This window comes from Asterias rubens, chromosome 10 (genome assembly GCF_902459465.1).
Source record: "Asterias rubens chromosome 10, eAstRub1.3, whole genome shotgun sequence".
Taxonomy (NCBI): domain Eukaryota; kingdom Metazoa; phylum Echinodermata; class Asteroidea; order Forcipulatida; family Asteriidae; genus Asterias; species Asterias rubens.
Window position 1 is genome coordinate 12,560,216 of NC_047071.1, and position 25,829 is coordinate 12,586,044.

The 25,829-nt window shown below is 39.0% G+C and overlaps 1 protein-coding gene across 1 annotated transcript in view; it reads left to right on the plus strand.

Annotated features, from left to right (window-relative positions):
• The window catches only part of LOC117295863 (3'-5' RNA helicase YTHDC2-like), a 32,476-nt gene extending 7,134 nt beyond the window's left edge, over positions 1-25,342 (plus strand). Inside the window, exons 8-33 of the mRNA XM_033778643.1 lie at positions 434-590; positions 712-766; positions 1,370-1,422; positions 1,836-1,993; positions 3,091-3,226; positions 4,296-4,422; positions 5,595-5,660; positions 6,203-6,378; positions 7,517-7,698; positions 8,358-8,438; positions 9,609-9,691; positions 9,809-9,914; positions 10,425-10,544; positions 11,251-11,416; positions 13,637-13,743; positions 14,313-14,407; positions 14,891-15,067; positions 15,550-15,687; positions 16,449-16,677; positions 17,891-17,986; positions 18,731-18,827; positions 20,110-20,238; positions 20,940-21,358; positions 22,311-22,468; positions 23,633-23,702; positions 24,314-25,342. Of these exons, the coding sequence (XP_033634534.1) occupies positions 434-590; positions 712-766; positions 1,370-1,422; positions 1,836-1,993; positions 3,091-3,226; positions 4,296-4,422; positions 5,595-5,660; positions 6,203-6,378; positions 7,517-7,698; positions 8,358-8,438; positions 9,609-9,691; positions 9,809-9,914; positions 10,425-10,544; positions 11,251-11,416; positions 13,637-13,743; positions 14,313-14,407; positions 14,891-15,067; positions 15,550-15,687; positions 16,449-16,677; positions 17,891-17,986; positions 18,731-18,827; positions 20,110-20,238; positions 20,940-21,358; positions 22,311-22,468; positions 23,633-23,702; positions 24,314-24,766 (3,834 nt within the window). The 3' untranslated portion in view covers positions 24,767-25,342. The remainder of the gene's footprint in view (positions 1-433; positions 591-711; positions 767-1,369; positions 1,423-1,835; positions 1,994-3,090; positions 3,227-4,295; positions 4,423-5,594; positions 5,661-6,202; positions 6,379-7,516; positions 7,699-8,357; positions 8,439-9,608; positions 9,692-9,808; positions 9,915-10,424; positions 10,545-11,250; positions 11,417-13,636; positions 13,744-14,312; positions 14,408-14,890; positions 15,068-15,549; positions 15,688-16,448; positions 16,678-17,890; positions 17,987-18,730; positions 18,828-20,109; positions 20,239-20,939; positions 21,359-22,310; positions 22,469-23,632; positions 23,703-24,313) is intronic.
• Positions 25,343-25,829: the final 487 nt, after the last annotated feature.

Consider the following 25,829-nt stretch of genomic DNA (forward strand, 5'->3'; position numbering starts at 1 on the left):
TTGTAAATTATGTTGTCGTGAATCGTCGTGAGCGACACAACTGGTTCACCAAGCAGGTAGTCCGACTTGTTGTAGTAGTTGTGGCGCCTTCGATGCTAGTAGAACTAGTCGCCCAAGCTTGGGGCCTGATTTTTCGACCCTTGGAGGCTAAATGACAAAAAATCTCCAAGGGTAAAGAAGTGAGACCATTAGTAATTGTTGTATTTCAGTTTTTCTACAAACTTAACACGCACCTATAAGATTCTTAACACTTTGGGTTGGTGAGCACTCAACCCACACTCTGCTGATCAGAAACCCCAGACCTTGAATCCAGTGTCACCATCTGCTCGGCCATTACAACCCAAGAACGGTATATTATTATCGGTATCATTATTATTATTAAGCGTAGTCCTTTTCTCTTAGTTTATGAATTATTCATGTGTACATTCATTAGGATGAGATACATGAACGAGACCGCTTCTGTGATTTCCTACTGATCCAACTGCGAGAGGTCATGGTCAGATTGAAGCATTTAAAAGTCATTCTCATGAGTGCCGCTCTGGATACGGAGCTCTTCGTTCGATACTTCAACAACTGCCCTCTGGTTTCGGGTAGGTACAATTTAAGAATAATCTTTGTGAAAATAACGTTAAATGGATAGCTGTCTGCATTACTCAGGGAGCCCTGTAAAAACAAACAAAGGCAATGTAATTGTTTCTATTTTTCTCGCAGTTCCTGGTAAAATCTTTGAGGTGGAGGAACTCTTTCTTGAGGATGCACTAAAATGGTAAGTTATCCCAATTTGTTTAAATATCCTCATCAATTCTTTCTGTGGTAAAAATCCTAAAATAAAAAATTAGCTATTGCAAATAGCTTACCCATCAAAAGGGTTGATGGTATAAATGCAAAAAATAAGGTTAACAGCCTGACGTTTCAACCCTAGCAGAGTCTTTCTTGAAGGCTATTTGTTGTGTTGTTACTTAGCCTTCGGGACAGACTCTGCTAGAGTCGAAACATTAGGCCATAGTAACCTCTTTTTTTTGCACATTTTTAGAATTGTTCAGGTTACACCAAACATACATTTTGTTTCTGATGGCCTAATGGTTAAATCAAAATGACCACTGGCAAGGAGTGCTATTACCTTCTGTTGCCTTTCCATGCCTTTATGTAGTATCAGGGGCCGATTTCACAAAGATCTAAGATTGATCGTAACTGCAAATCAATCGTAGTTGCTTAGTAAAACGTGATGTCACAATACAAATCACTATGGTGATACTGAAAATTTGTGTTGCGATGAATTATATTGCTTTGTGAAATCGGCCCCAGGTCTGCCTTGTAATACCTACACTTTCTAACTTTCTTACTTTCTTTTTACTCTCATTGATGACAGCACGGGGTACACTAATGATAGAATGCAGAAATTCATCAAGGAAAAGTCCAAGTGTAAGTATCATTGCAATAATGCGCCGTGTGTAAGATGTTTGATTATTGTTCATTACTATTATTAAACACTGTTTTTAGAACAACTTATTTACACCAATGTGTATTAAAGGCACTGGACACCTTTTAAATTGTCAAAGACCAGTATTCTCACTTAAAATGACAAGTCTGTGAAAATTTGTACTCGAATGGTCGTCAAAGTTACAAGAGGATGATGAAAGAAGAGACACCCTGGTGTACATTCAGTCTTTTAATTATTTGAGTGCAAAATTGTTTACACTACTTCAGAGGGTTTCATTTCTTGTTAAACTATCCATTGCTCATTACCAAGTAAGTTTTTAGAGTGCTAACAATTACTTTGATTAATTGCCAATAGTGTCCATTACAATTAACTGTTAATGAATCACTATTTTCAGTGGCTAAACAGCAGAGTCAGCTGAATGAGTGGTATGAAGAGCCCAGCGTAGTCAAAGGAGCTGCTTCAAGGAACGAGGATGGAGTCGGTAAAATAACCAGGGACCTCTCTGCAACTGGGCTGGGCGGGGGTTCGAACTCCAACAAGGCATTGCTTGATGTAAGTGTAATGGTACATGTCCAAGCAGTGTTGTATACACTGGGCGGTGCCTGACGGGCCGGCCCAGAACCAACAAATTTCGCCCGGCACTCTAAGCAAAATACACTGTGCTGCCCAGCACAGATTCCCCCAGATTGCACGTGTAGCATCGTATGAGGGGCCCATATCTAAACATGAATAATTTTGCCCTTGGTGGACTAAGTTGGATTTAGAGACTACCACTAAAAATTGGTCTAGCTACATTGTACAACGCCAGTTACAAGGTAGAGCAGGGTTGGACGCAAGTAATTTGCCGGCGCTCTTCTAACTGAGGTCTCGAGCCCTATGATGGCAGTCTTCCTATTAAGTCAATGTCTTTGTTTGATTGTGCTGCCAGAAGCTGTTAAAGCCAGTGGACACTATTGGTAATTGTCAAAGACCAGTCTCCTCACTTGCTGTATCTCAACATATGCATAAAATAACAAACCTGTGAAAATTTGAGCTCGATTGGTCATTGAAGTTGCGAGATAACTAAGAAAGAAAAAAATGCCCTTGTCACACGAAGTTGTGTGCTTTCATCAGATGCTTGATTTCGAGACCTCGAATTTCTAAACTTGAGGTCTCGAAATCAAATTCATGGAAAATTACTTCTTTCTCGAAAACTACTCCACTTCAGAGGGAGCCGTTTCTCACAGTGTTTTATACTATCAACCTCTCCCCATTACTCGTTACCAAGTAAGGTTTTATGCTAATAGTTATTTTGAGTAATTACCAATAGTGTCCACTGCCTTTAAATCTTAAACTGCCGTACAACCAGAGATCGCACCCTGGCGCTAATTCGAAGGTCATACCTTAAAATCCTGTTCTAGTTAATTTATCTTCGTTCACCCAAAATTGAGTTAAATTCACCCAGTCATCCGTTTTTCTTGCGGTTTATTACGTGTAATTCTAACAGGTAACTTGGCAACCAGCCAAATCTCTTTAAAAAAAAAAACTTTGGTAGCACAAAATAAAAAAAAATGGGAACATCTACACCATAAAAAAAAATATAAAGAAATTTATCAGTGATTGCTTATTCTTCTTTATTCATTTATTTATTTTGTTTTAATTTCAAACAGGCATCTGTGGATGTAGCAGACATGCCAGATTGGTTGCAGAAGGACATGGATAGCGCCCTCGGTGACTGCTGGCTGAAAGGCACCGAGGAGGCGTTTGCGCAACTCATGCATCTTGTACTGGAGGAGAACGTCAGTGGTGAGCAACAGATATAGTTGTTATTTCTTATGATTATTTCTTGTGATGAAACAAAGGATTTTGCAAAAGCTAACCTTATCCTGGGGGATCCACTATCATCTACTCGAGTTATAAGGTCGTTAACGACAATTTTATATTTGTACGGATCAAAAGTAAACTAAATGAAAAATGCATATAAGTTTTAGAAACATTTATCCAAATAATTTTTTTAATGTTTTACATAGAAAACAATGTTTCTTTTTGCCAAACAAATACTTTGAGGACCACCCTTGATCAATAAACCCCATTTTACGAGCTCCAAAATATGCAAAGGCATTTTTAAGAAATCCATACAAATTGCACTAAGGAGCCTATAGTTCTGAGCAGACGTACTGTGGTTTTTGATTGATATGTAAAACTATATGCCAGCCTGCAATATGATATTCTGTGTTGTATGCATCTACACAGTACACAGTCAACCCTCCTACTGTTAGACTATGCACTTGTTCTTTTTAATGATGTGTTAACTTTGTCAGCCTACAATTTAACATCTTATGTTGAGTGCTGCCAACTCTCCCTTATTCAAAATTTATAAAAATAAACCAATCTTTTCTAATCTGATTGAATTGTATATCTCCCTGATATGGAAACTTGTTCCCTATTATGTATGTTTGTTTGTTTGTTTGTTTGTTTGTTTGTTTTATTTCCATCTGTACAACGACAAAATTACAGGAATAACAGTTACAAGTAAATAAATAAAGATATAAAAACTAAGTTTATAGTACAAATGGGGGTTGCAACCAGAGGAGGTAACCCTTCTGTATTGGAGCACCCAAACTGCTGTAAAATAGATGCTTCACTGGTTCAAGGAATTACAAAGAAAGTTCAAGTATCCCTAAAAAAAACACATATTGTTGAATACTATGTATGTCGGAAAGACAAAGCGATTATGGTCTGAGTGTCTCATTGAAGGACACAGAATCAGTGAACCAGGATTTTCACGGCCCACTTTCTGTATGGAACAAACTTGGAACAACATTCACTGAAAATATCTTTTCAAATTGTTTCTTCGGTGTGGTTTGTTAAATAGCTGACTATGCCCACGCTGAGACCAGCGCTACCGCCCTAATGCTTGCAGCAGGTAGAGGCAATGTAGAAATCGTAGAGAGATTGCTAAGCTTAGGAGCTAATGCTACACAGAGAGCTTCAAATGACATGTAAGAAGATTTTGTAAGAAGATTTTGATAATTTATTTATTAAAAGGCACTGAACACTTTGGTAATGACTCAAACAAAATATTAGCATACAAACTTACTTGGTAACAAGCAACAGAGAGCTGTTGTATAAAAACATTGTATGAAACGACTCCCTCTGAAGTATCGTAGTTTTTGAGAGAGATATAATTTCTCACTAAAATATTTGAAGTTGAAGTATTTTTTCAGGCATCTGAAAGCGCACAATTTTGTGCAAGAAGGAATTATTTTCTTGCCATTTAGATGACCAAATGAGCCAAAGTTTTCACAGATTTGTTATTGTATGTTGGGATTAAGCTTGGGCGATATCACGATATTATCGAATATCGCGATATTAATTTGGAAACGATTTCGATATCGGATGGATTTGGTTTTAATCGAAATATCGATATATCGCGATATATCGCGATATCGATTAAATATCGCGATGTATTTGCTAGCTTAGACATCTTGCACCCCATGGGTTTGGAGTAAAACCAGAAGAATAGGTCATTAGAACACCTCTCTTATGCTATGACTGTCTCTTCTACAACTTTTACTTGGAGTTTGAAGACTGATGATGTCAAATTTAATTAATCGCGATTATATCGAATATCGCGATATATTGTCGGCGATATATCGTGAAGAAAATAAATCGATATCGCCCAAGCTTAGTTGGGATACAGAAAGTGAGAAAACTGATCTTTGGCAGCTACCAAACATGTCCAGTGCCTTTAACTATTATGATTTATTATTTTGTTTCCCCATTCACTTGAATCAATGTGCCTTATCTACTATAAACAAATCCTATTATTATTACTATAATTATGTATACATGTACCTGGTAATAAAACAAAAGGATACCTCATAATTGAACTTAATCACTGTAGCTTGCAAGCCTGAGAAAACAAGGGTGCTTCCCAGTACATGGGACCTCCGGCTTAATGGCCCATCCAAATTTTTGTCAAGTATTTTGCTAAAGGTCGCAAGTGCCATTACCAAGACTCAAGCCCACACTCTGTTGATCAGAAACACCACACCTTGAGTCGCTTTCTCTTAGCCACTTGGCCACGGCACGCCAAGGAACATCTTTGAGAGATGTTTATTATAGCGGAGTATCCAGTAATGTGATGATGGTGTCTCTTTTAATTTCACAGGACTGCAATAGACTGGGCCAAGAAATTCAACCAGACTGATGTTGTAGAAGTTCTTCAGGCTCACATGTGAGTTTAGAAAGGCCTGTGATTTGTCAGGCTTTTGTTCTCCTGCTTTCAGGGTTTTTCATTTACCTCATTCCTCTTTTCAGATTTCACTGAAAGAGGTGTAGAGAGACAAAGCCCTGGTTGTGTCCAAAACATCAAATTTTGTATTGTTGATTTATTATTATTCAGTAAAGATGAAACAGGTGTCCCATTGTTTCAATGTACTCTAGGATTAAAGGGTGTGATACCTTTTGTAGATCAAGGTTTTGGCCATGACATGAATCCCTTCTTATTGTGAATGAAGATGTATTTAGATGTAATACAATTTACCTGTAGAAGTTTCAGCTTTATTGGTCGACAAAGGTGAAAATCACAGAGTAATGTTTTAAGGAGAGTCACGTAAATCTGTTGTACATGCTAAAATAATGATTGGCTTAGCAAATAATATTTTAAGGGAATCTTTCTACCACCATCATCTTTAAACCTTAGAGCAAACGCTTGATTTTAGCGCTTTATAAATGACTTTCGATTGAACACAACGTGTTTAATTGTTGCATCCACAGCACCAACACTCAGACAGAGACAGATTTTGAGACGGACCTTATCGAGGACAGTTCAGACATCACTGCCGAGGACAAAGAGTTACTCCAGGCGTACCATCACAGCTTCGATGATGAGAGAGTCGACATAAAACTCATCATTGCATTACTCACCTACATCTTAGATAACTCTGAAGAAGGTAGTTATAGACATTTATCATGCTGTCACCATCTTGGTCATGTTCCCTGTTTCCAATAACAGTAATGAATGCTAACATTCATTGCACGTGGCACCAGACTATTATTTTGTCCAACTCAGTTTGGTTACAATTATTTTTCTGTTGGGATTTTATTTGGTTTTGTCAAAAGGGTCTTGTGATTTCTCTCCTCTTTCTTCATGCATTAATTTGTTATTTAAAAAAATAAAAGTTGTCATCCTTTGATGAATTTTTACTCCAGCACTTTATTTTTTGATAGACCGTATTGAATATGACGTCACCGTTCAAATATCTGACCTACAGCATGGCGTCTGTGCGTGTGCGTGCTTGTGCCGTAAAAATCAAACCGGGAATGCTGCGTGATGCGTGCTTCATTGATGTACGCAATTGGACGTGCATACGGTTTGCCCTACAAGATGGCGACTTTCATAGCAAAACAGGGGTTATTCAATACGGTCAATGATACCTTTATTGAACGTTGTACAAATCATACTGCGGTGGTCATCACAAGTTCAGGCCAAAGGTCTCGATCTGCTGTTGATCTCGCTGCAGCTGCCATTCCCTGCCCGCTCCACTTCTTTATGTCGTTCATCCAAGATGTTACTAGACGACCTCTTCTTCTCTTCCCCTTGACTGACCCCTGGATTAATTCTTTGTCGAAACCCCCTAGACGTATGAAATGTCCAAAGGAACGCATCTTTCGCACAGCCATCTGTTTTCTCAGCATCAACTCATTCTCTATGGTGTCCAATACCAGGCGGTTTGTCCTCCTTTCCACCCAAAAATGCTCGGAGGTCACAGCAAAATTTTCAATTCCCTCTCATTAATTTCTTCTGTCCCTCCTTCCAGGTGCAATCCTTGTATTCTCGCCCTATTGAACGTCTCCCTATTTTGTCAATATCTTTCCTGTGAGGTTCCAGTCTTTCTTTCCACCGTTAAAAGTTTTAAATTCCTCTCATTAATTTCTTCTGTCCCTTCTTCCAGGTGCAATCCTTGTATTCTAGCCCTATCCGCCTTCTCCCTATTTTGTCAATATCTGTCCTCGGAGGTTCCAGTCTTTCTTTCCACCATGCAGAATTTCAATTCCTTCTCATTAATTTCTTCTGTCCCTTTCCTCCAGGTGCAATCCTCGTCTTCTTGCCCGGGTATGACGACATTGTGTCCCTTCGAGACACCTTACTCAGCGATGACAGCATGTTCTCGGATAGTAGTCACTACCAAGTCTACACACTCCACTCCTCGATGCAAAGCTCTGATCAGAAGAAAGTATTCAGGAAATCCGTCGTTGGAGTCCGCAAAATTGTAAGATTGTAGATTTTAGTAGTATTTAATTTGTCAGTACTTTTTCTCTAATGTTTTAATACTTCTTGGTGCAATGCACTGTTAAAAATTGTTGTGGAAATGGCGCAATAGAAATCTCTAATTATCATGATTATAATTAAGCGTTGTACTTAGAGAGGGCCCAATTTCATAGAGCTGCTTAAGTATGGAATCCTAAGCAAAACAAAACTATGCTGATCAGAAGAAAGTTAGCAGCCAAAACACCATGTAACATGTACAATTTGTGACTGGTATCCTGCCTACTTTTTGCTTAGCAGAAAAAATGTTTTAATAGCAATATCTCCAGCTAAAGCAGCTCCATAAAATTGGGCCCCAGACCATGGCCCATTGTCATGGCTCTGCTTACCAAGGCATTCTGTGAGAGGAGGTGTATGAACCAGTGCTTTTACTCTAATGGAGCAGTCAGTCATACAGGAAGCTGATAATGGGAGACTTTGGAACGCTGTATGGCAGCAGATTTACCAGGTAAATTCCCATTGTTTACATAGTTCTGAGCATACACACATTAACGAGAACAAGTAATTTCATTGGTAAGTCTGCTGCCACCTAGTGTCTCCAACAGTTTCCCATCGTATTATACATTTTTCTTTTTTTTAACCAGTTTTGTTTTTGCCCTTCAGGTTCTTTCTACAAACATTGCAGAGACGAGTGTAACCATCAATGATGTTGTGTTTGTCATTGATTCTGGAAAGGTCAAAGAGGTGAGTGATTTGTGTATATGCAAGGAATTAATTAGATTATAACACACCTACTGCTGGTTTCTTTATCATTGTAAGCTGAACAACTGTTGCGGGGGGGGGGGGTCAAAAATATAGCCTTTGTAAGAAATTTGATGTACTTTGATCGCTTTCCTGGTCTGGTCCCCGGTCTTCCCTGGCAAAAGGGTATACCCCAGGAAATAGACACCCGTGCTCCAGGGTAAGCGTTAAAACCTTGGGGTATTCTTGAAGCGTGGAAAAGGAACCCCCATGGAATAGAGACACAGTGTGAAAGTGCACCGGGGTAACCGTGGAATAAAACAAGTCTCAGGGCCTCCCCAGGCCTGTATCCCATGGGGATAAAAGCAATGTGAAAAGGGCTTCCGGCAGCAGTTTGGTCTTGGCTTTTGTGGGTTCTTTATACATGTATTTGTTTATCTCTTGTTCTGTGTATTGCTTTTCTACAGGGCCCCCAGCGGCCCTGTTTTGGTAAAACGATGTATCTCAAAAAAGCTAATTTCAAGAAAAATAGGTTTAAAGTTGAAATAACTGCCTTTTTGTTTCAGAATATTGGATTGTCATTTTGTTAAAGTTTTTCACTAATGTAATAACTGAAAATAAGTTTCCATATTTTGTTATAAGTTTTTGAACATTATTGAAGAAACTGTTACAGTTTATTCAAAGATACATCATTTCACCGAAATAATGCACACAGCGTATGTCGTCAATCTGGTGCATAACAATGGTATACTAAAAAGCATTTGGGATGTTGATTAATTTGCTCAAATGGTGTATGTCAGAGAGATACACCATTTTACCATATTTTTAGTTTGTAAAATAAGTGTAAGTGTGACATACATCTTTTTTGTGAATTAAAGTCACAAACTTTGAGTTGTACAGGTCAACATACAGTTTGTATCTTCTGAACCACTCATCCGTTGACGATAAGATTTTCAGAATCGGAAAGAGCGCCCTCACTTTACTGGGAAATGGCTTTATCTCAAAATTTCAAAAAAATGACTTACATCGTTTAACCAAAACAGGGCTGCCAGGGAGAACAGTGTATTTACACTGATGGGGCTACCCTGTATAAATAATACTTAATAATAATAATAATAATAATAATAATTAAAAACTATTTAGTATAAGGACCATTTTGTGCATTTTTGACAGAAATCATTTGACGCTCTGACTTCTGTGTCCATGCTGAAGAGCAACTGGATCTCAAAGGCCAGCGCTAAGCAGAGAAAAGGAAGGCAAGTTTTAGATTCTTTTTATATCTACCTCAAGCTGTAGTTCAAAGGATATTTTATTCACATTATGTAATTCCTCTCTTTGTATATCAACATATATTTTGTATTCTTTGAGGGTAGGGCTGGTCGCTGTCGCCCAGGTATGTGCTTCCACCTGATGAGTAGAGTTCGTTATAAGAGTCTGGCAGCCTTCCAGACGCCAGAGATTCTCCGGCTGCCTCTACAGGTCAGTTGGAGAACCCCCCCCCCAACCCCCTGCCACGACACACTACTTTGTACAAATATTCCCTTGTGAAGCTCCCAAATGTTTAACATTTTCCAATGGAGACCTTTTATTTTCACTGGGTTTTTTTTCTTCCTTGGTCTCCATAAGGTACTGAATATGAGTGGAAGTCACCTATAAAGGCAGGCAATGGTTCATAGGCCCAATGATTTCATTGGATAAAGCTTACAATATTTGCATTATGATTGGTCTTCTCCGATATGACATAGTTTTTCAGCTACATACACCAGCAGTTAACTGTAGTTTCGATTGTCTGCATGTGGAACGCGCAAGATGGCTGCCTGATTTTCTTGCTAACCTGTGAAGTACGTTAATACCTTAGCAAATTTTTCTGCTACAGTAAGCAAAAAAATTTGCTTACCGATAAGCAGCGCTATGAAATTGGGCCCAGATGTTCGGACTAGAGTCGCCTACACACTCACAAACAAACATGTGCTGTATATTTCTTTGTAGGAGTTGTGCCTACACACAAAACTCTTGGCACCAGTCAACATGACCATTGCTGAGTTCCTCTCCAAAGCGGCAGACCCACCAGCAATTCTCATCGTCAAGAATGCCGTCCAGCTTCTCAAGGTAAACAATCTGTCGAGAAACACCATTGGGCGATTCTGGGTGAAAGGGGCTGTCCTGTCTCCGGGGGTGAAGGCATGTGTCCTCCGGGGGTGAGGGCATGTGTCCTCTATAGCCAGTTTCACGCATCGTAGCTCTATCCCATTGGAATACAGTCCTCGAGAGGCCCTGGGAATTTGTTTACCCCACTAATTACCTCTACTCCAAAGCAGGGTGGTTATTAGAGGGGTTTGCCCATTTACTGGGTGTGATTAGTTGTAAAGCAATCCAAGTGTGAAAGAGCCCCAGGCCAGGGCCAGTAAATTCCAACCAGAAAAGTTTGGCAGTCTTGTGTTTTTCAATTGAATAAATACCTTTAAAAAACAAGAAATGGTGTCCAAGTGTTGAGTTTTAAGTCTGATCTTTCAATTCTGTTGAGTAAACAAAAGTATCACCCATAATAATGAGTTAAACTTTCTCTGTGCTTTTTCAAATAATTTGTTGTTACATGTGAAACTGTGTAACTTTTTCTCTGGTCATGCTGGTCCTGTAAAAATGGTGAGCTATAGGGATTTTCCTCACTATTTAAGCCTTGCAAGAACAAAGAATCAGACCCATATAGAATATGGTGCTTATGAGCATTTTTATTTTGCCATGCCATGACTATAAAAAAAGTAACGGTCGTGCATAATGGCGCAATTAATCATGTTTTCTTTTGGTTGTGTGGCAGGCCATTGATGCAATAGACAACTGGGAGGATCTGACTGAGTTAGGTCACCACCTTGCTGATCTACCAGTAGAGCCTAGATTAGGCAAGATGATGCTGTACTCCATCGTACTCAAGTGCCTTGATCCTGTGCTGACTATAGTGTGTGCTCTGGCTTACAGGGATCCATGTGAGTAGACAATGACTTTTATTAAAATAACAAATTAAAGATGTACTTGACCTGCAAGGTGTCAACAAAAAATGATATGCAGAACTTGTTTTTTTATAAATATCTCACTATACGCCTCTCTTAATATTTATGCATGCCGTCATAATTCATACCCAAAATGAGGCTGTGGGCGCTACTCCCCCATCACTTGCAGTGGCTGCGCCCATCGCCTCGTTTTGGGTGAGCATTTTGACGTACCTCATGCATAAATATTAAGAGAGGCGTATAGTGTGTGCTCTGGCGTATAGGGATCCATGTGACTGGAGTATGCCTAAATAACTCCAAAATTAAAGGCAGTGGACACTATTGGTAATTACTCAAAAAAAATTATCGGCATAAAACCTCATTTGGTAACAAGTAATGGGGAGCTTTTGATAGTATAAAACATTGTGAGAAACGGCTCCCTCTGAACAACGTAGTTTTTGAGAAAGAAGTAATTTTCCACGAATTTGATTTTGAGACCTCAAGTTTAGAATTTGAGGTCTGGAAATCAAGCATCTGAAAGCACACAACTTCGTGTGACAAGGGTTTTTTTCTTTCATTAATATCTCGCAACTCCGACGACCAATTTAGCTCAAATTTTTACAGGTTTGTTATTTTATGCACATGTTGAGATACACCAAGTGAGAAGACTGGCCTTTGACAATTACCAATCGTGTCCACTGTCTTTAAAGACGTACTTGACTAAAAAGTTGTCAACAAAAAATTATATGCAGAACTCGTTTATAAATAATTCTCCCTGATTTTGCAGCAAGTTCCCTGAAACCAGTCAAATCTTTCCATGTTATGATGAACAAACTTGAAAATCTATGAATTAGAAATTTTGCCCCCATTATGTTGGATGTAATTCTATATATCTCCTTGGTTGCTGTACAATATTGATATATGGGTTAATTTACTACTATTTTGTAATTTGTGTAGTTTAAAGGCAGTGGACACTATTGGTAATTGTCAAAGACTAGCCTTCACAGTTGGTGTATCTCAACATATGCATAAAATAACAAACCTGTGAAAATTTGAGCTCAATCGGTCATCGAAGTTGCGAGATAATTATGAAAGAAAAAACACCCTTGTCACACGAAGTTGTGTGCGTTTAGATGGTTGATTTCGAGACCTCAAGTTCTGAGGTCTCGAAATCAAATTTGTGGAAAATTACTCAAAAACTATGGCACTTCAGAAGGAACCGTTTCACACAATGTTTTGAGCTCAATCGGTCATCGAAGTTGCGAGATAATTATGAAAGAAAAAACACCCTTGTCACACGAAGTTGTGTGCGTTTAGATGGTTGATTTCGAGACCTCAAGTTCTGAGGTCTCGAAATCAAATTTGTGGAAAATTACTCAAAAACTATGGCACTTCAGAAGGAACCGTTTCACACAATGTTTTATACCAACAACCTCTCCCCATTACTCGTCACCAAGAAAGGTTTTATGCTAATAATTATTTTGAGTAATTACCAATAGTGTCCACTGCCTTTAACCAAGATTTTCTGTAAATGCGTGGCTTGTTGTGTCCCGAACGGTCAATCACACTGGACTCAAGCTTTTGTGTTTCTGATCAGTAGAGTCCCAGTGGGTTGAGTCTGGGTCATGACACTTGTGTCCTAAAGCAAGACACTAGACCATTTTTTGCTTCATCCTTTGGATGGGATTTAAAGCCGTCAGTCTTTTGTTATCACAAGGAACCTAATGCACTTACTGTTAAAGGGAGTGGACACTATTGGTAAATACTCAAAATAATTGTTTGCATAATAACTGACTTGGTATTAATGAGCAGTGGAGAGCTGTTGATAGTATAACAAATTGTGAGAAACAGCTCCCTCTGAAGTAACGCAGTTTTTGAGAGAGAAGTAATTTTCCACGAATTTGACTACTCAGAATTAGATTTTGAGGTGCCGAAGTCAAGCATCTGAAAGCACACAACTTCGTGTGACAAGGGTGTTTTTTTCTTCCATTATTTTCTCGCAAGATTGATGACCAATAATTGAGTTCAAATGTTCACAGGTTTGTTATTTTATGCATATGTTGAGATACACCAAGTGAGAAGACTGGTCTTTGACAATTACCAAAAGTGTGTCCAGTGTCTTTAAGAGTAAGGGCTTACCTCGGTGTTCCGGGCTTTATTTGGTGCACATTGCACCACAGCACCTTCCTAACCTTTGCTGTCATCTCTTTTATGCAGTCGTTTTGCCAAACCATCCCTCCGAGAAGCGAGCAGCAATGGCCGTCCGTAAGAAGTACGCTGCCAATACCTACAGCGACCACATGGCCTTACTCAGAGCATTCCAGGTAATTAATGAAACATTAACTCTGCATAGATTTTGTACATTCGGTGCTACGAGAGGTTTGCGGTAACACTATGTGAATATCTCTTTTGAGTGGTAGTGATTCTGAAAAGAACAGGTGGTTAACGACTCAACGTTTCCATCAGTGTGCTCTAAGGTGACCATAAAAGTCTGTTCAAAGTTGGGTATGAAGTACATTCTGCTCTACCAGCCAGGCTCCTAGTGGATGATAACCATGGACTATGATGGGGGGGGGGGGTTCCCCCCTTTCACCTTCAGGGGATGGTGGCAACATGCCCATGGTGATTTAAGTCAATATAACCCTCACCTTGAAGTGGCCGTCTGTGATACTAGGCAATATCTCATAAACAAAATTTTTAATGGCTATCAACATATGGACTTTTTTTGTCATTTTAACACTCTCCATAGACTAAACACCAAAGAAAATGTGACGTGGCCGTTTGTAGCCATGAGATATCGGCAATCTCTCATAACAAAAATCAGAACAAAATCCAAAAGTTGTGTAATAGAAGGATTATTATTGAGATTACAATGTTCCTGTTTGATATCTAGGCGTGGCAGAGAGCTCGTAGTGATGGTTGGGAGAGAGCATTCTGCGTCAGGAACTATTTGTCTCAGGCCACCATGGAGATGATAGTAGGAATGAGGTAAGCGTCTTCCAGGCTGAAAGACAATTAATAAATCCTGATTGTCTCTGCGAATTTAAGTCTCAGGGGAAACAATTGACTTATAGAGGTTTATTTTACATGCGTGAACAAAAATACAAGTTTCATTTTGACATATTTTACACACTTTTATGACCTTTTGTGTAATTTTGTGTCTCGCCTGTGTCATTTTTAGTTCTAAAATGACCTTTTGAAAAAGAAGTTATGTCATAATCTGAAAATAACTTGTAATGGAGAAACAGCCTAATAAACTTGTGTGGTACTAAGATCTAAGATTAAGTGTTATGTTCCACATGCGTAGCACAGCTACAGACAAAGACCCCACGAGTGTCAAGACTTGGGTTCCTTGGGGAGAAGCATGGTACTGGATCAAAGATTCCTTGAAGGAGTGTAAACCTGAAGTAGTTTAGAGATGAAAGAAGAAAAAAAATGAAATAAATTGACGAAAGCTAAACTACGTTTCAGGACCCAGCTTCTAGGCCAGCTCAGAGCTTCTGGATTTGTGCGAGCTCGAGGACCGGGAGACATCCGAGATCTGAACACCAACTCTGAGAACTGGGCAGTGGTAAAGGCGTCGCTGTGTGCCGGCATGTACCCTAACATCATCAAGGTGGACCGGGAGAGAAAACAACTTACAACTCAGTAAGTGTTGAGAAGGGGGGGGGGGAGGGGTAGAAGGGAAGGTGGAAGAGCCAGACTAAGCTGCTGGGCTTCTAGAGAACTGGCTCGTTATAATGATGATGTACATTGTATTGTAAAGGAGCAGTGAAGAGCAAATACAAATATATTAGAAAGGCTGTTTACTAGTGTTATGACATACACAGAAATGTGGGGACTTTTATACAAATGAACAAAGGTTCCCACAACTTTTTTTTGTGTTAAACTGGGTATCAAAAAGGCAATTCTTTGGAAAATGGAATACAAGAACAACAATAGCACTTCCCCACAACTCAATGTGCAAACTTAATGGTGATTTTATTTAGCCTTGAAGAAGCAGTCTGCCAGGGTCCACTTAAAAGTCATTGGCATTTATACTGCAGATCATTTTGTTTGGTAAACAGTTTGCTACAGTAACTACTACTCTTTTCATGGAAACTTTTGTTTGTGTATACCTTGTAATACAGGACAGAGAGCAAGATCCGATTCCATCCCAACTCGGTGCTACACGATTCCTCCAATAACAAGCTATCAATGGGTATGGCACAACAAGGGATCATAGATTCTTTACCCACTGATTGGCTGATCTACGAGGAAATGACAAGGTGAGCTAGTTAAGTTATTTTTATTTTACAAACATCCACAGAATTACATTAAACTTAAAAGATATTGATGGTAGAAAGGTTCCCTCAATATTATTACTTGCTGAGGTGCTGTAGTTTTTGAGAAATAAGTAAAATAATTTCACAAATTTGTTGTTGTCTATGTAAGAAGAAACTTAATTTAGCATGTACAACAGATTTACCTGACTTTCCTAGAAATATTGCTCTGTGATTTTTACTTTTTTTTCTCAAAAACTTGATGATTAATGAAGCTAGAACTAAATTAGATTACACCTTCATTCACAGTGAGTAGGGATTCATGTCATGTCCAAAAACTTGATCTACAAAAGGTATCAAAACCAAAAAGGTGAAAGCTTCAAGAAAAATAAAGACTGTTTGAAGAGAGAGAAGGTGTCTAGGGTGGGTTTCACAAAGAGTTCAGACTAGTCTTGTCCAGAGTTTAGGACTAGCCTGAAGTTTTGAAGTCTTTACAATAAGTGCACTGTTTTTTTACATGCATAACACAACACACAGGACCTGTGATTTTACATAACATCTTAATGGCGCAGCAATAATGTCATGACAGGGACTCAAACCGACACTCTGCTGATCAGAAACACAAAATCTTGAGTCGGGTGTTGTTATTTGCTCAGCCTAAAACGCCGAAAAGGCCTTAATTCAGACAAAGCAATCTATTGTTGTCTTTGAATTTTAAATGAATCATTCAAACAACCTATAATCAAGTTATTGATCCACTCCCCTAGGTTCCACCGCCACACGAGTATCCGCTGCACAACCATTGTTTCCCCCCTCGCAGTGGCGCTCTTCACCGGCCCGTCTCGTCTTCCTCAAGATGCCCTCGTTCAGCCGGAAGACAACATCGCCAACGGAGCCAACCAGGACGACAGCGACAGCGATGCTGACGACGAGGAGAAAGGTCAAAGGGCAGGACTGAAACTAGACGACTGGATCGTTCTCAGGGCAGACACAGAGGTTGGTACTTATTCTCGTTTGTTATTTTTTTGTTTAGATTATCTTCCCATCAAGGGAACTTCAAAACTCTCACTTGGGGGATATCAACATCAAGCTGGCAATAGCCAATCTCTCTCAAACAACATTTCTTTTACGTGTATTGCACAAATCAAGAAATTCTGATTCAAAAACTAGATGACAGTATTTATTCTAGTCATTGTGAAATCAGTTAATAATAATAATAATAATAATAATAATAATAATAATAAAGAACACATAATAGAGCGCCGGTATCCGCCTCAGGAAGGCGCTCATGGCGCCTTAGGAGAGAAAGACAAATTAGGACTGAGGATTGTGTGAGTATGCTTGTTTGAACAGGTGAGATTTTAAGTTTGTCTTGAATGTTGTGATGGATGGAGATGATTCGACAGTCAATGGGAGTTGGTTCCACACCCAGGCTGATGCTACAGAAAATAGTGGAAGTTCTGGGGTGATGAAGCATCATGAGCTCATTAGAACGCAGTCCGGTGTGTGCTGAGGTGTATGGGTGGATGAGGTTGATGAGGTATTCTGGAGCATTGTTGTGAAGAATTTTGAAAATGAATAGGGCAAGTTTGTAATCCTGTGTGATATTGGCAGCCAGTGGAGATCCTGTAATACAGGAGTGATGCGGGAATATTTACTGGTGAGAGAAACTAGTTTGGCAGCGATGTTCTGTAGACGCTGCAGACGTTTTAATTGGTTTCTCCTAATGTCAAAAAGCAGTGAATTGCCCATGTCGGTTTTGGAAGTAATGAAAGCGTGAACAAGTATTTCAGTGGTGTGTTTGTCAAGATATTTCCGAATGTGTCCAATGTTACGGATTGATATGCAAACTGATCTTAGAAGTTGTTAGCTTGGTAGGTTTTGAACCCATAACATTGTGATGGCAAGTTTTGCAGTTTAACCACGGTGACTACCAGGAAAGCCAGTCTTTTTCGGGGTCCGTGAACAAATTAGCCAATGATAAGTGGTAATGGGTTAAAAATTATAAGATAATTATGGTGAGGACCCTGTCATTATCTCACATCCATGAGCATGCAATGTAGAAGAAAAAAAATTCATGTTACATTTATTTTGTTCATTGTTCATGGTTGATGCAGGGCAAAAAAGGGGACTAAAAGTAAAATATTTTTGTACAAATCAGGTCGTGTAACTTCAGACTATGATAAATTGATATTGTTTTTCTTTTCAGGCTGCTAATCTAGCACTGTTACTCAGACAGAAGTGGCACACATTGTTCCTACGGAGGATGCGCATGCCAGCTAAACCATGGACACCGGGCGATGAGGTCAGTAGATTATTATTATTATTATTATTATTATTATTATTGATTTTATTATAAACATTAAAAAATACATTTTCCATCACTGCCAAAAGCTGAAATAGGGAAAAAACAATAACAATTTACACAAGGAAATATTAGAGCGTTTAGTTTTGACAACGTAATGCTGATTTATAGGCAACATTATAAAGAAAGATACAATAAAAGTCACATGTGGAAGTTTCAGCTTAAAAACGTCTGCTTGGTGAGAAGCGGAGGAGCAACTACGCACAAACCTCTTATAGAATTATTCACATTTTGTCAAATCTCATCCTTGCTTTTAAAGACACTGGACACTGTTGGTAATTGTCAAAGACCAGTCTTCTCACTTGGTGTATCTCAACATCTCAACGAAGTTGTGTGCTTTCAGATGCTTTATTTCGAGACCTCGAATTCTAAATCTGAGGTCTCGAAATCAAATTTGTGGAAAATTACTTCTTTCTCGAAAACTATGTTACTTCAGTGGGAGCCGTTTATCACAATGTTTTATACTATCAACCTCTCCCAATTACTCGTTACCAAGTAAGGTTTTATGCTAATAAATAATTTGAGTAATTACCAATAGTGTCCACTGCCTTTAAGTAGTTTTTTTTTATGGGTTTCATGAACAATTTTTTAAACTATTTTTTTCATTGAATTGGTTGACAGGCTACGCCAAACAAACAGTTTATTTGTATAGGCCTGACTGTGAATAACCATTCTCATTTTTAGGCTGTCTTGAGAACCATTGTCAAAGTTCTTAGCAATGAAGAGCAGGCATTAGGATTGCAGCAACCTGTTGGTGTTGGTCAGCGCCCAAAGCCCATGGGTAGGTCATGATTGCCAGCAGTAAATTATTAGAAAAGTTTCCTTCCATTAGGTTTATAGCTCTCTGTTAAATTATATGTGTCTGGTCCAAATTTCATAGAGCTGCTTGAGCAGAAAATATTGCTAAGTAGTTTTATTATGCTTAGCTACTTTTTTGGCTTACGCAGCTCTATGAATTTGAGCCCTGGGCCTAATTTCACGACACTGGTTTGCTCCAAATTCGGCACTTACGATTCAATTCTCCACTTATGCAAGTGCGGAATTTCTGCATTAACTGTGTAAGCGAAGAATGCCTGAAAATGTGGAGTACGGACAGGCACATGCAAAAATTCCCAGATAATCTGAGATACGTTTGAAGTTATTAAGCAGACATGCCAACTAGTATAATTTTCCCGTATTTCGTACAGGTTTTTTGTAAAAAATACGGATGTACGGGTTTTGCAAAAAATTTTGCAGTTTTGAGCTCCACCACCACAAAAAATACAATTTTCTGCCTTTTTTTAACTCAAGTTCAATATTTTATTTATTGACACAAATATTTGTTTTCGGCCGACTACTTATGGCATACATGTACAATGATTATCCAGTGAACTATATTCCCCCGTATTAATTTAATGTTCACCACATCACATAGATCGTTTTCCCTCGCATCGTCATTGCATGCACGCTAGCGAAAATCTGCCTTGCATTCCACACGCCAGTTTATCTGACGTCCGAATTTCACAGGGAACCAGTCTAACACAATCCATTGAACAGCAGAGGGCGCTGTTGTCGGAAATGCCCATATATGGTATCGGTCGTTTAATGAATGGACGAAAAACATGGTGATAGTTTACGAAAGAATTTGCCAAAATATGTCCTTTAAAAACAAAACAAAATTATAACTTAAAAAAAAAAAAAAAATTATTTTATGTTATTATTTTTACTTCACTTTTAACTTATGACCTGTTCGATAACAATAATGGCCTTCTCTATTTTGCCTATCTTTGGGAAAAAAAACAATTGAAATTCTTGTTTACGCTTGTTTTATCAAAAATACTGGTTTTTAGTGAAAAACACAGGTTTTGGGGTTTCAGAATATAGTTTTGTGATCCCAGAGGTTGGCATGTCTGATTAAGGAATTTCCTGCTTCCATTAGTGCAGATTCTAACATTTTGGTAAGCACAGCCATAAAATATTTACTTAAATGCTTGTTTATGCATGGCGAAAGTAAGATTGAAAAGTTGTTTTTTTATTTATTTTTTTTATCACTTTTTAACAAATCCTTTATTCATGGTTGACAGCTATGGATCATTTCAATAACACCCCGCCCCGACGGAGCGTTGGTAATAGGTTCAATCAACAAGCTCATCAGAATAACCAAGGTTCACGGATGGCAAGTACCGTATCCAACGACAGAGTGCAAGAATTCAGTAAGTTTTTAATGCAAGTGGACAACAACTGGTAAATGTCAAAGACCACTACATGTTTTTCCACTTTATGTGTCCCAACTTACACATGAAATAACAATGAAGGTTTATGCTCAATAGGTCATCGAAGTCACAAGAAAATCAGAAATGAAATCCTTACTTGTTTTCAATGTTTTCATCGTCAGGATTTGGACTCACAAGATCAAAACTAATTGGTTTGCTGATTTCTCAAAACCATAGCATTTCAATCAAAAATATTTAAAGGGAAGGTTTGTACCCTGACCGTCAGTTATGTGCAAATCTGTAACCAGTTTTTATATTTTCAATCTTTCTAATGCTTTGCACATCCATTGAATGCAAGTGGCATATATATACATGCAATTCAGTCTTAAATTGCATGAGGGAAGAGTCATGTTGTGGTCGAGCGGATAAGACAACCGAACTCAAGCTCTGGTGTTTCCTATCAGCTGAGTGTGGATTCAAGTCTCGGCTTAAAGCAAGACACTTTAACTATTATTGCAGTGTCCTTCGAAAGGGAATTAAACTTACAAAATATCAATAGTGCCTTTGAATTTTACATTTTGTTTCCAACCTGTGTGGGTAAAATATTGGAGTATGCTGCCATTGGTATTGCTCGTTAAAAAAACGATAAAGTTTTAAGAAGTAACTTGTTTATTGTTTCACAACTTCTTGTTTTTTACCAGGACCATCAGGCAATAAAAAACATTGGGGTTGTTCTTCTCCTCCAAACCAAACCAAAACTCCTGCTTCAAGTAAGCCAGCTTCTACCCTGAACGCCTCAGCTCCTGCCTGGCAAGGGAAGGCATCTTACAGTGGTGGCAGTAGTGGAAATGCTGGTGGCAGAGGTGAGATTTCTGGTGGCAGCAGTGGGACTACTGGTGGCAGCAGTGGGATAACTAGTGGCGGCAGCAGGATGAAGGCTGCAGGAGGTGTTGAGGCTTATGGAGGGCAGCAAGTACCACAGTGTCCTGATAGCTCATTGAATGCAGTAAGATACTTCATCATGAAGTGTCACGATCCCTTCAATATTGAGCTGTCATTTCACAATGGGTTATGGTGTGTGTCTCCAACTACTGCAAAAATACTAAGCAGTGCATTCCAAGTGAGTATTAAGGAGGGAAAGTCATGCCCTGTACCAAGCATATAAAAAAAAAGCGACCAATAATGCACCCATAGTGCTGTGATAAAAAAACCTTATTGCAACTCTTTGTACAGTATTATCCTACTGACACAGCAAAGTAGGGAGCCAGAGGCCTTTGTAGGAGAGTGCTCGTGGGGGCCAGCGAAGCACTGTCCCCCACGAGCCTTCTCTGGAGACGCGGTCCGTTATTAAAGCATGAACGACAGGGCAGGTGGGGCCCTTACCTGTCCGGGTTGGGGGCCTGGGACAAGGCCTTGTGTGTTGAAATGGTTTTGTTTCTTAGTATGAACTTATTTCAACTGAGTGTTGTGGCCGAGTGGTCTCTACCAGCCAGGCTCCTACTGGATGACACCCATGCCCACATCCTTAGGGACTATGAAAGCCTCATGAGTAGGTGTTAACGTGCCCCTGGTGACAATTATATTGGATAGCCTGAATCAATTGAAGACAGTGGACACTATTGGTAACTGCAAAGACCAGTCTATTCACTTGGTGTATCTCAACATATGCACAAAATAACAAACCTGTGAAAATTTGAGCTCGATTTGTTGTCAGAGTTGCGAGATAACTATGCCAGATGCTTGATTTCGAGACCTTAAAATTCTAAACTTGAGGTCTCGAAATCTAATTCGTGGAAAATTACTTCTTTCTCGAAAACTACGTCACTTCGGAGGGAGCCGTTTCTCACAAGGTTTTATACTATCAACCTCTCCCCATTACTCGTTACCAATGGAGGTTTTATGCTGATAATTATTTTGAGTAATTACCAATAGTGTCCACTGCCTTTAAATGTAGCTCTCACCTTGAAGTGGCTGTGTGGCCTTATGATGTTAGGCGATCTTTCATTTAATAAAACCTACATGAAAACTGTATGTATAATCCATTTATGCAAATCTTGATTGTATCTCTACAGACGTCCCAAGCTATCTTCCTGTTCTTTGCAATCCAAGGCAGTAATCACTTTCAGGGATTTAGCAAGATGACGTCGGACATTCGCTATTCACAGACTGTGGAGTGGAGAGATGGCTCCATGAGGAACGGCGCTGAAGTTGGCGTGCAGTGGATCAAAAGGTAGTTTCCTTGGATTCAGTGAACCTATCCAATAAGTCAATATGGGGGAAAGCTCCATTAAATGAAGAGGCTAGAATAAAACATCCTTTTCATCTAACTACTAACACCTGTTATCTCCATTTAATTCCTTTTCTGAACAGTGGGCTTAAAGCCATTAAACACTTTCAGTAAACAGTATTGTCCAAGTCCCACACTTCGTGTATCACAACTAATATATAAAATAACAAACCTGTGAAAATTTAGGCTCAATTGGTCATTGGAGTCGGGAGAAAATAACGGGAAAACCCACTCATGTTTTTGCGCGTTTCTCCTTGTCATGACATGTGTTTAAAATAAATTCGTAATTCTCGCTAACGAGAATTGATATTGTTTTAATGTTTTCTCAAAAAGTAAAGCATTTCATGGAACAATATTTCAAGAGAAGTCTTTCACCATTACCTTCTGTAAACCCTGTAAATTATTTGTAAATCTGTGAATTTTTTTTTTCTGTACCGAAATTGTATAATGGCTTTAAAGGGTTTGGGTACTTTATGTGGGACACTTAACACAAACTTTCACGTAATAAAGATAATGATGGTAGAAAGTAAAATACTACTTGCTTTGGTGCTGTAGTTTTTGAGAAACTAGTAAAACAATTCACAAAAAAAATTTGTTCTCATTGAGACAAAAGTTATTTTAGCCTGTACAACGGATTTACGCGACTCTCCTGAAAACATTGCACTGTGATTTTCGTTTTCTCAAAAACTTTCTCAAAAACTTACATTATATTACATACATCTTCATTTACAGTGAGTTGAGATTCAGATCAAGGCCAAAAACTTGATCTGCAACAGTTCTGAAAATAAAACTAAGTCATTAGGGGAAAGCTCCATTAAAGAAAGAGCCTAGACTAAAACATCCTTTCCATCTGACATCTAACACCTGTTATCTCCATGTAATTCCTCTTCCAAAGAGTAACCTAATTGGATCTTGCACAAACCAGTAGGGCTGCTGACTGCCACAGGCAGATTAACGCAACTTTCAATGGATGGTCTCAGTCCTAATATGTGAGCTTTACCACACAAATAGTTTTGTATAATGCTCACACTAACGGGTCTGCAATTGTTTTCTCCTTGCAAAATTTCAAATACCAAGTCCAAGTTTTTTGTTCTGTTTCCTTCATAGAGCCAATGTCAGCTTCAACCAGACACGGTTTTTGCTCAACCAGAAAGTGCAGATGAACAGAGACGGTCAGGTAAATCATTTGAATCAAGAATGGACTATGACTATCGTCTAGGTGTTCTTGGTGTTGAGGAAGAAGCCAAATGGGGTAGACTGTGTAATAGTGGTGGGTTTGTCACAGATTTCTAGGCATTTTGGGCTGGGGCCCCCCGAGTCTCCTTGTATCTGTGGTGTCATTTTTGGAAGCGATTGGGAATCAAGTTACTTTTATCTCATACTTAAAAGCCGTTGCTGCGTTTCGCATCGCAAACTGAAATTAATAATCAGTCTGGCCCTTGTCCGGCAGGCAATGCACACATCAGGCTGGTGCTGTGTCAACAAAAGGTCACAAGTTGATCACACAATGGCAGAACATTCCTGCTGGAGACCGGCCGATAAATAATGGCCAAGAATTCAGCCTCATTTCCTTCATGGCAGCATGCAGGACACTTTACAATGTGACTGTGTGACTGCCCTATCGCATGATCTTTCGCAAAACTCTACATGTCGTTTGATGCCTAGTGCATGTAGTAAAATGTTCAAAAATTTGTCATGTTGCAGTTGTCGTTTTCAGAGTAAACGATGAGTTAAAGTAAGGTTTTGTTAGTTTATGTTAATTCTGGATTGATTTTGCTTTGACCTTAGGAATTGGAGCCCTCTGTTGGTGAAAAGCTTCTGCAGTTGTGGGCCAGGGTAGCAACGTGCCAGGCAGCCAACAACCCACAAACAGCACCCTCTTGGGGTCAAGAGTTTAATAAAGGTCAGCAAGATTTCAGAGGTCAGCATCAACTGAACCCCGATTCTCAACACCCCAATCGGTCCAACAGTCCCCAGGGATCAACCTTGCCTGGTCAGAACTGGTCAGCAGAGGGCGGGCTTCAACCAATAGCTCATTCGTCCCCGGCGTACTACCAGGGTCCGGCTGCGTATTGTAAGAAGGGAACGAAAACCACAGAGGGCGTTGTTGATGAATACCCCAGCGGAGAGAGGAATTCAACGACTAGTTGGACGTGGTCGGCAGATGATGGGAGTGAAGGCGGTGTGGTCGCCAGTGAAAGTGATCACCAGCCGCCCGGAGGTTACTATTCAACTCACTAAGTGCCTTATGATGTTGTAAAGTGTTCCTATAAGGATTTTAAAGTAGTTCATGTTTCAAATGCTTTTGATTATTATAAAGGATAAATTGAACCAAGTATTAATCAAAGCTGATTTTGGACCTTCAATCGAAGCGTCATCAGAGATAATTTTATTGTGAACTTTCTATGAATGTATTATAATGTTGTTTATTTCTCATATTTGAGGTTAAACCAAACTTCATTTAGACATTTTAAAAAGACTACAGGCTGAATGCAGTGATGGTAGAAACTTGAATCACTGACTCCATTTCAAATCCCTTAATCAGGTCATTGATTTGTCAAGATTTTGCGTGATTTCAAGAATTTTTATTTGACACCCTGGGCCCTAAATTTGCCTTCGGCTCTTTTGTATAATGACCAAACCATCCGACCTCTAAGTGAAATAATTTTGAGAGTCTGAAAACCTCTAAATTTTGTCACAGGTTTGGATATTTTCCATTGTAAACCAAGTTATCACATTTGACGTGATTAAATTTAAAGGCAGTGAACACTATGGTAATTACTCAAAATAATTATCATCATAAAACCTTATGATTACGAATAATGGGGAGAGGTTGATGGTATAAAACATTGTGAGAAACAGCTCCCTCTGAATGACGTAGTTTTCGAGAAAGAAGTAATTTTCCACGAATTTGATTTTGAGACCTCAAGTTTAGAATTTGAGGTCTCGAAATCAAGCATCAGAAAGCACACAACTTCGTGACACAAGGGTTTTTTTTCTTTCATTATTATCTCGCAAATTCGACGACCGATTGAGCTCAAATTTTCACAGGTTTGTTATTTTATGTATACATTGAGATACCAGTACACCAACTGTGAAGACTAGTCTTTGACAATTACCAATAGTGTCCATTGTCTTTAAAGGTATTGTGCACGAATGAGTGCCAAACTAATCTTGTTTTCTTTTAAAGGAGAAAGAGTTTACTATTAAGAGTTTAATTTTATTCAACAATCAAACAATAATCTTTGTTTAAGTTATCTTTTCCTCGTAAGTGGGAATTGGAAAGAACTTGCAAATATAAATA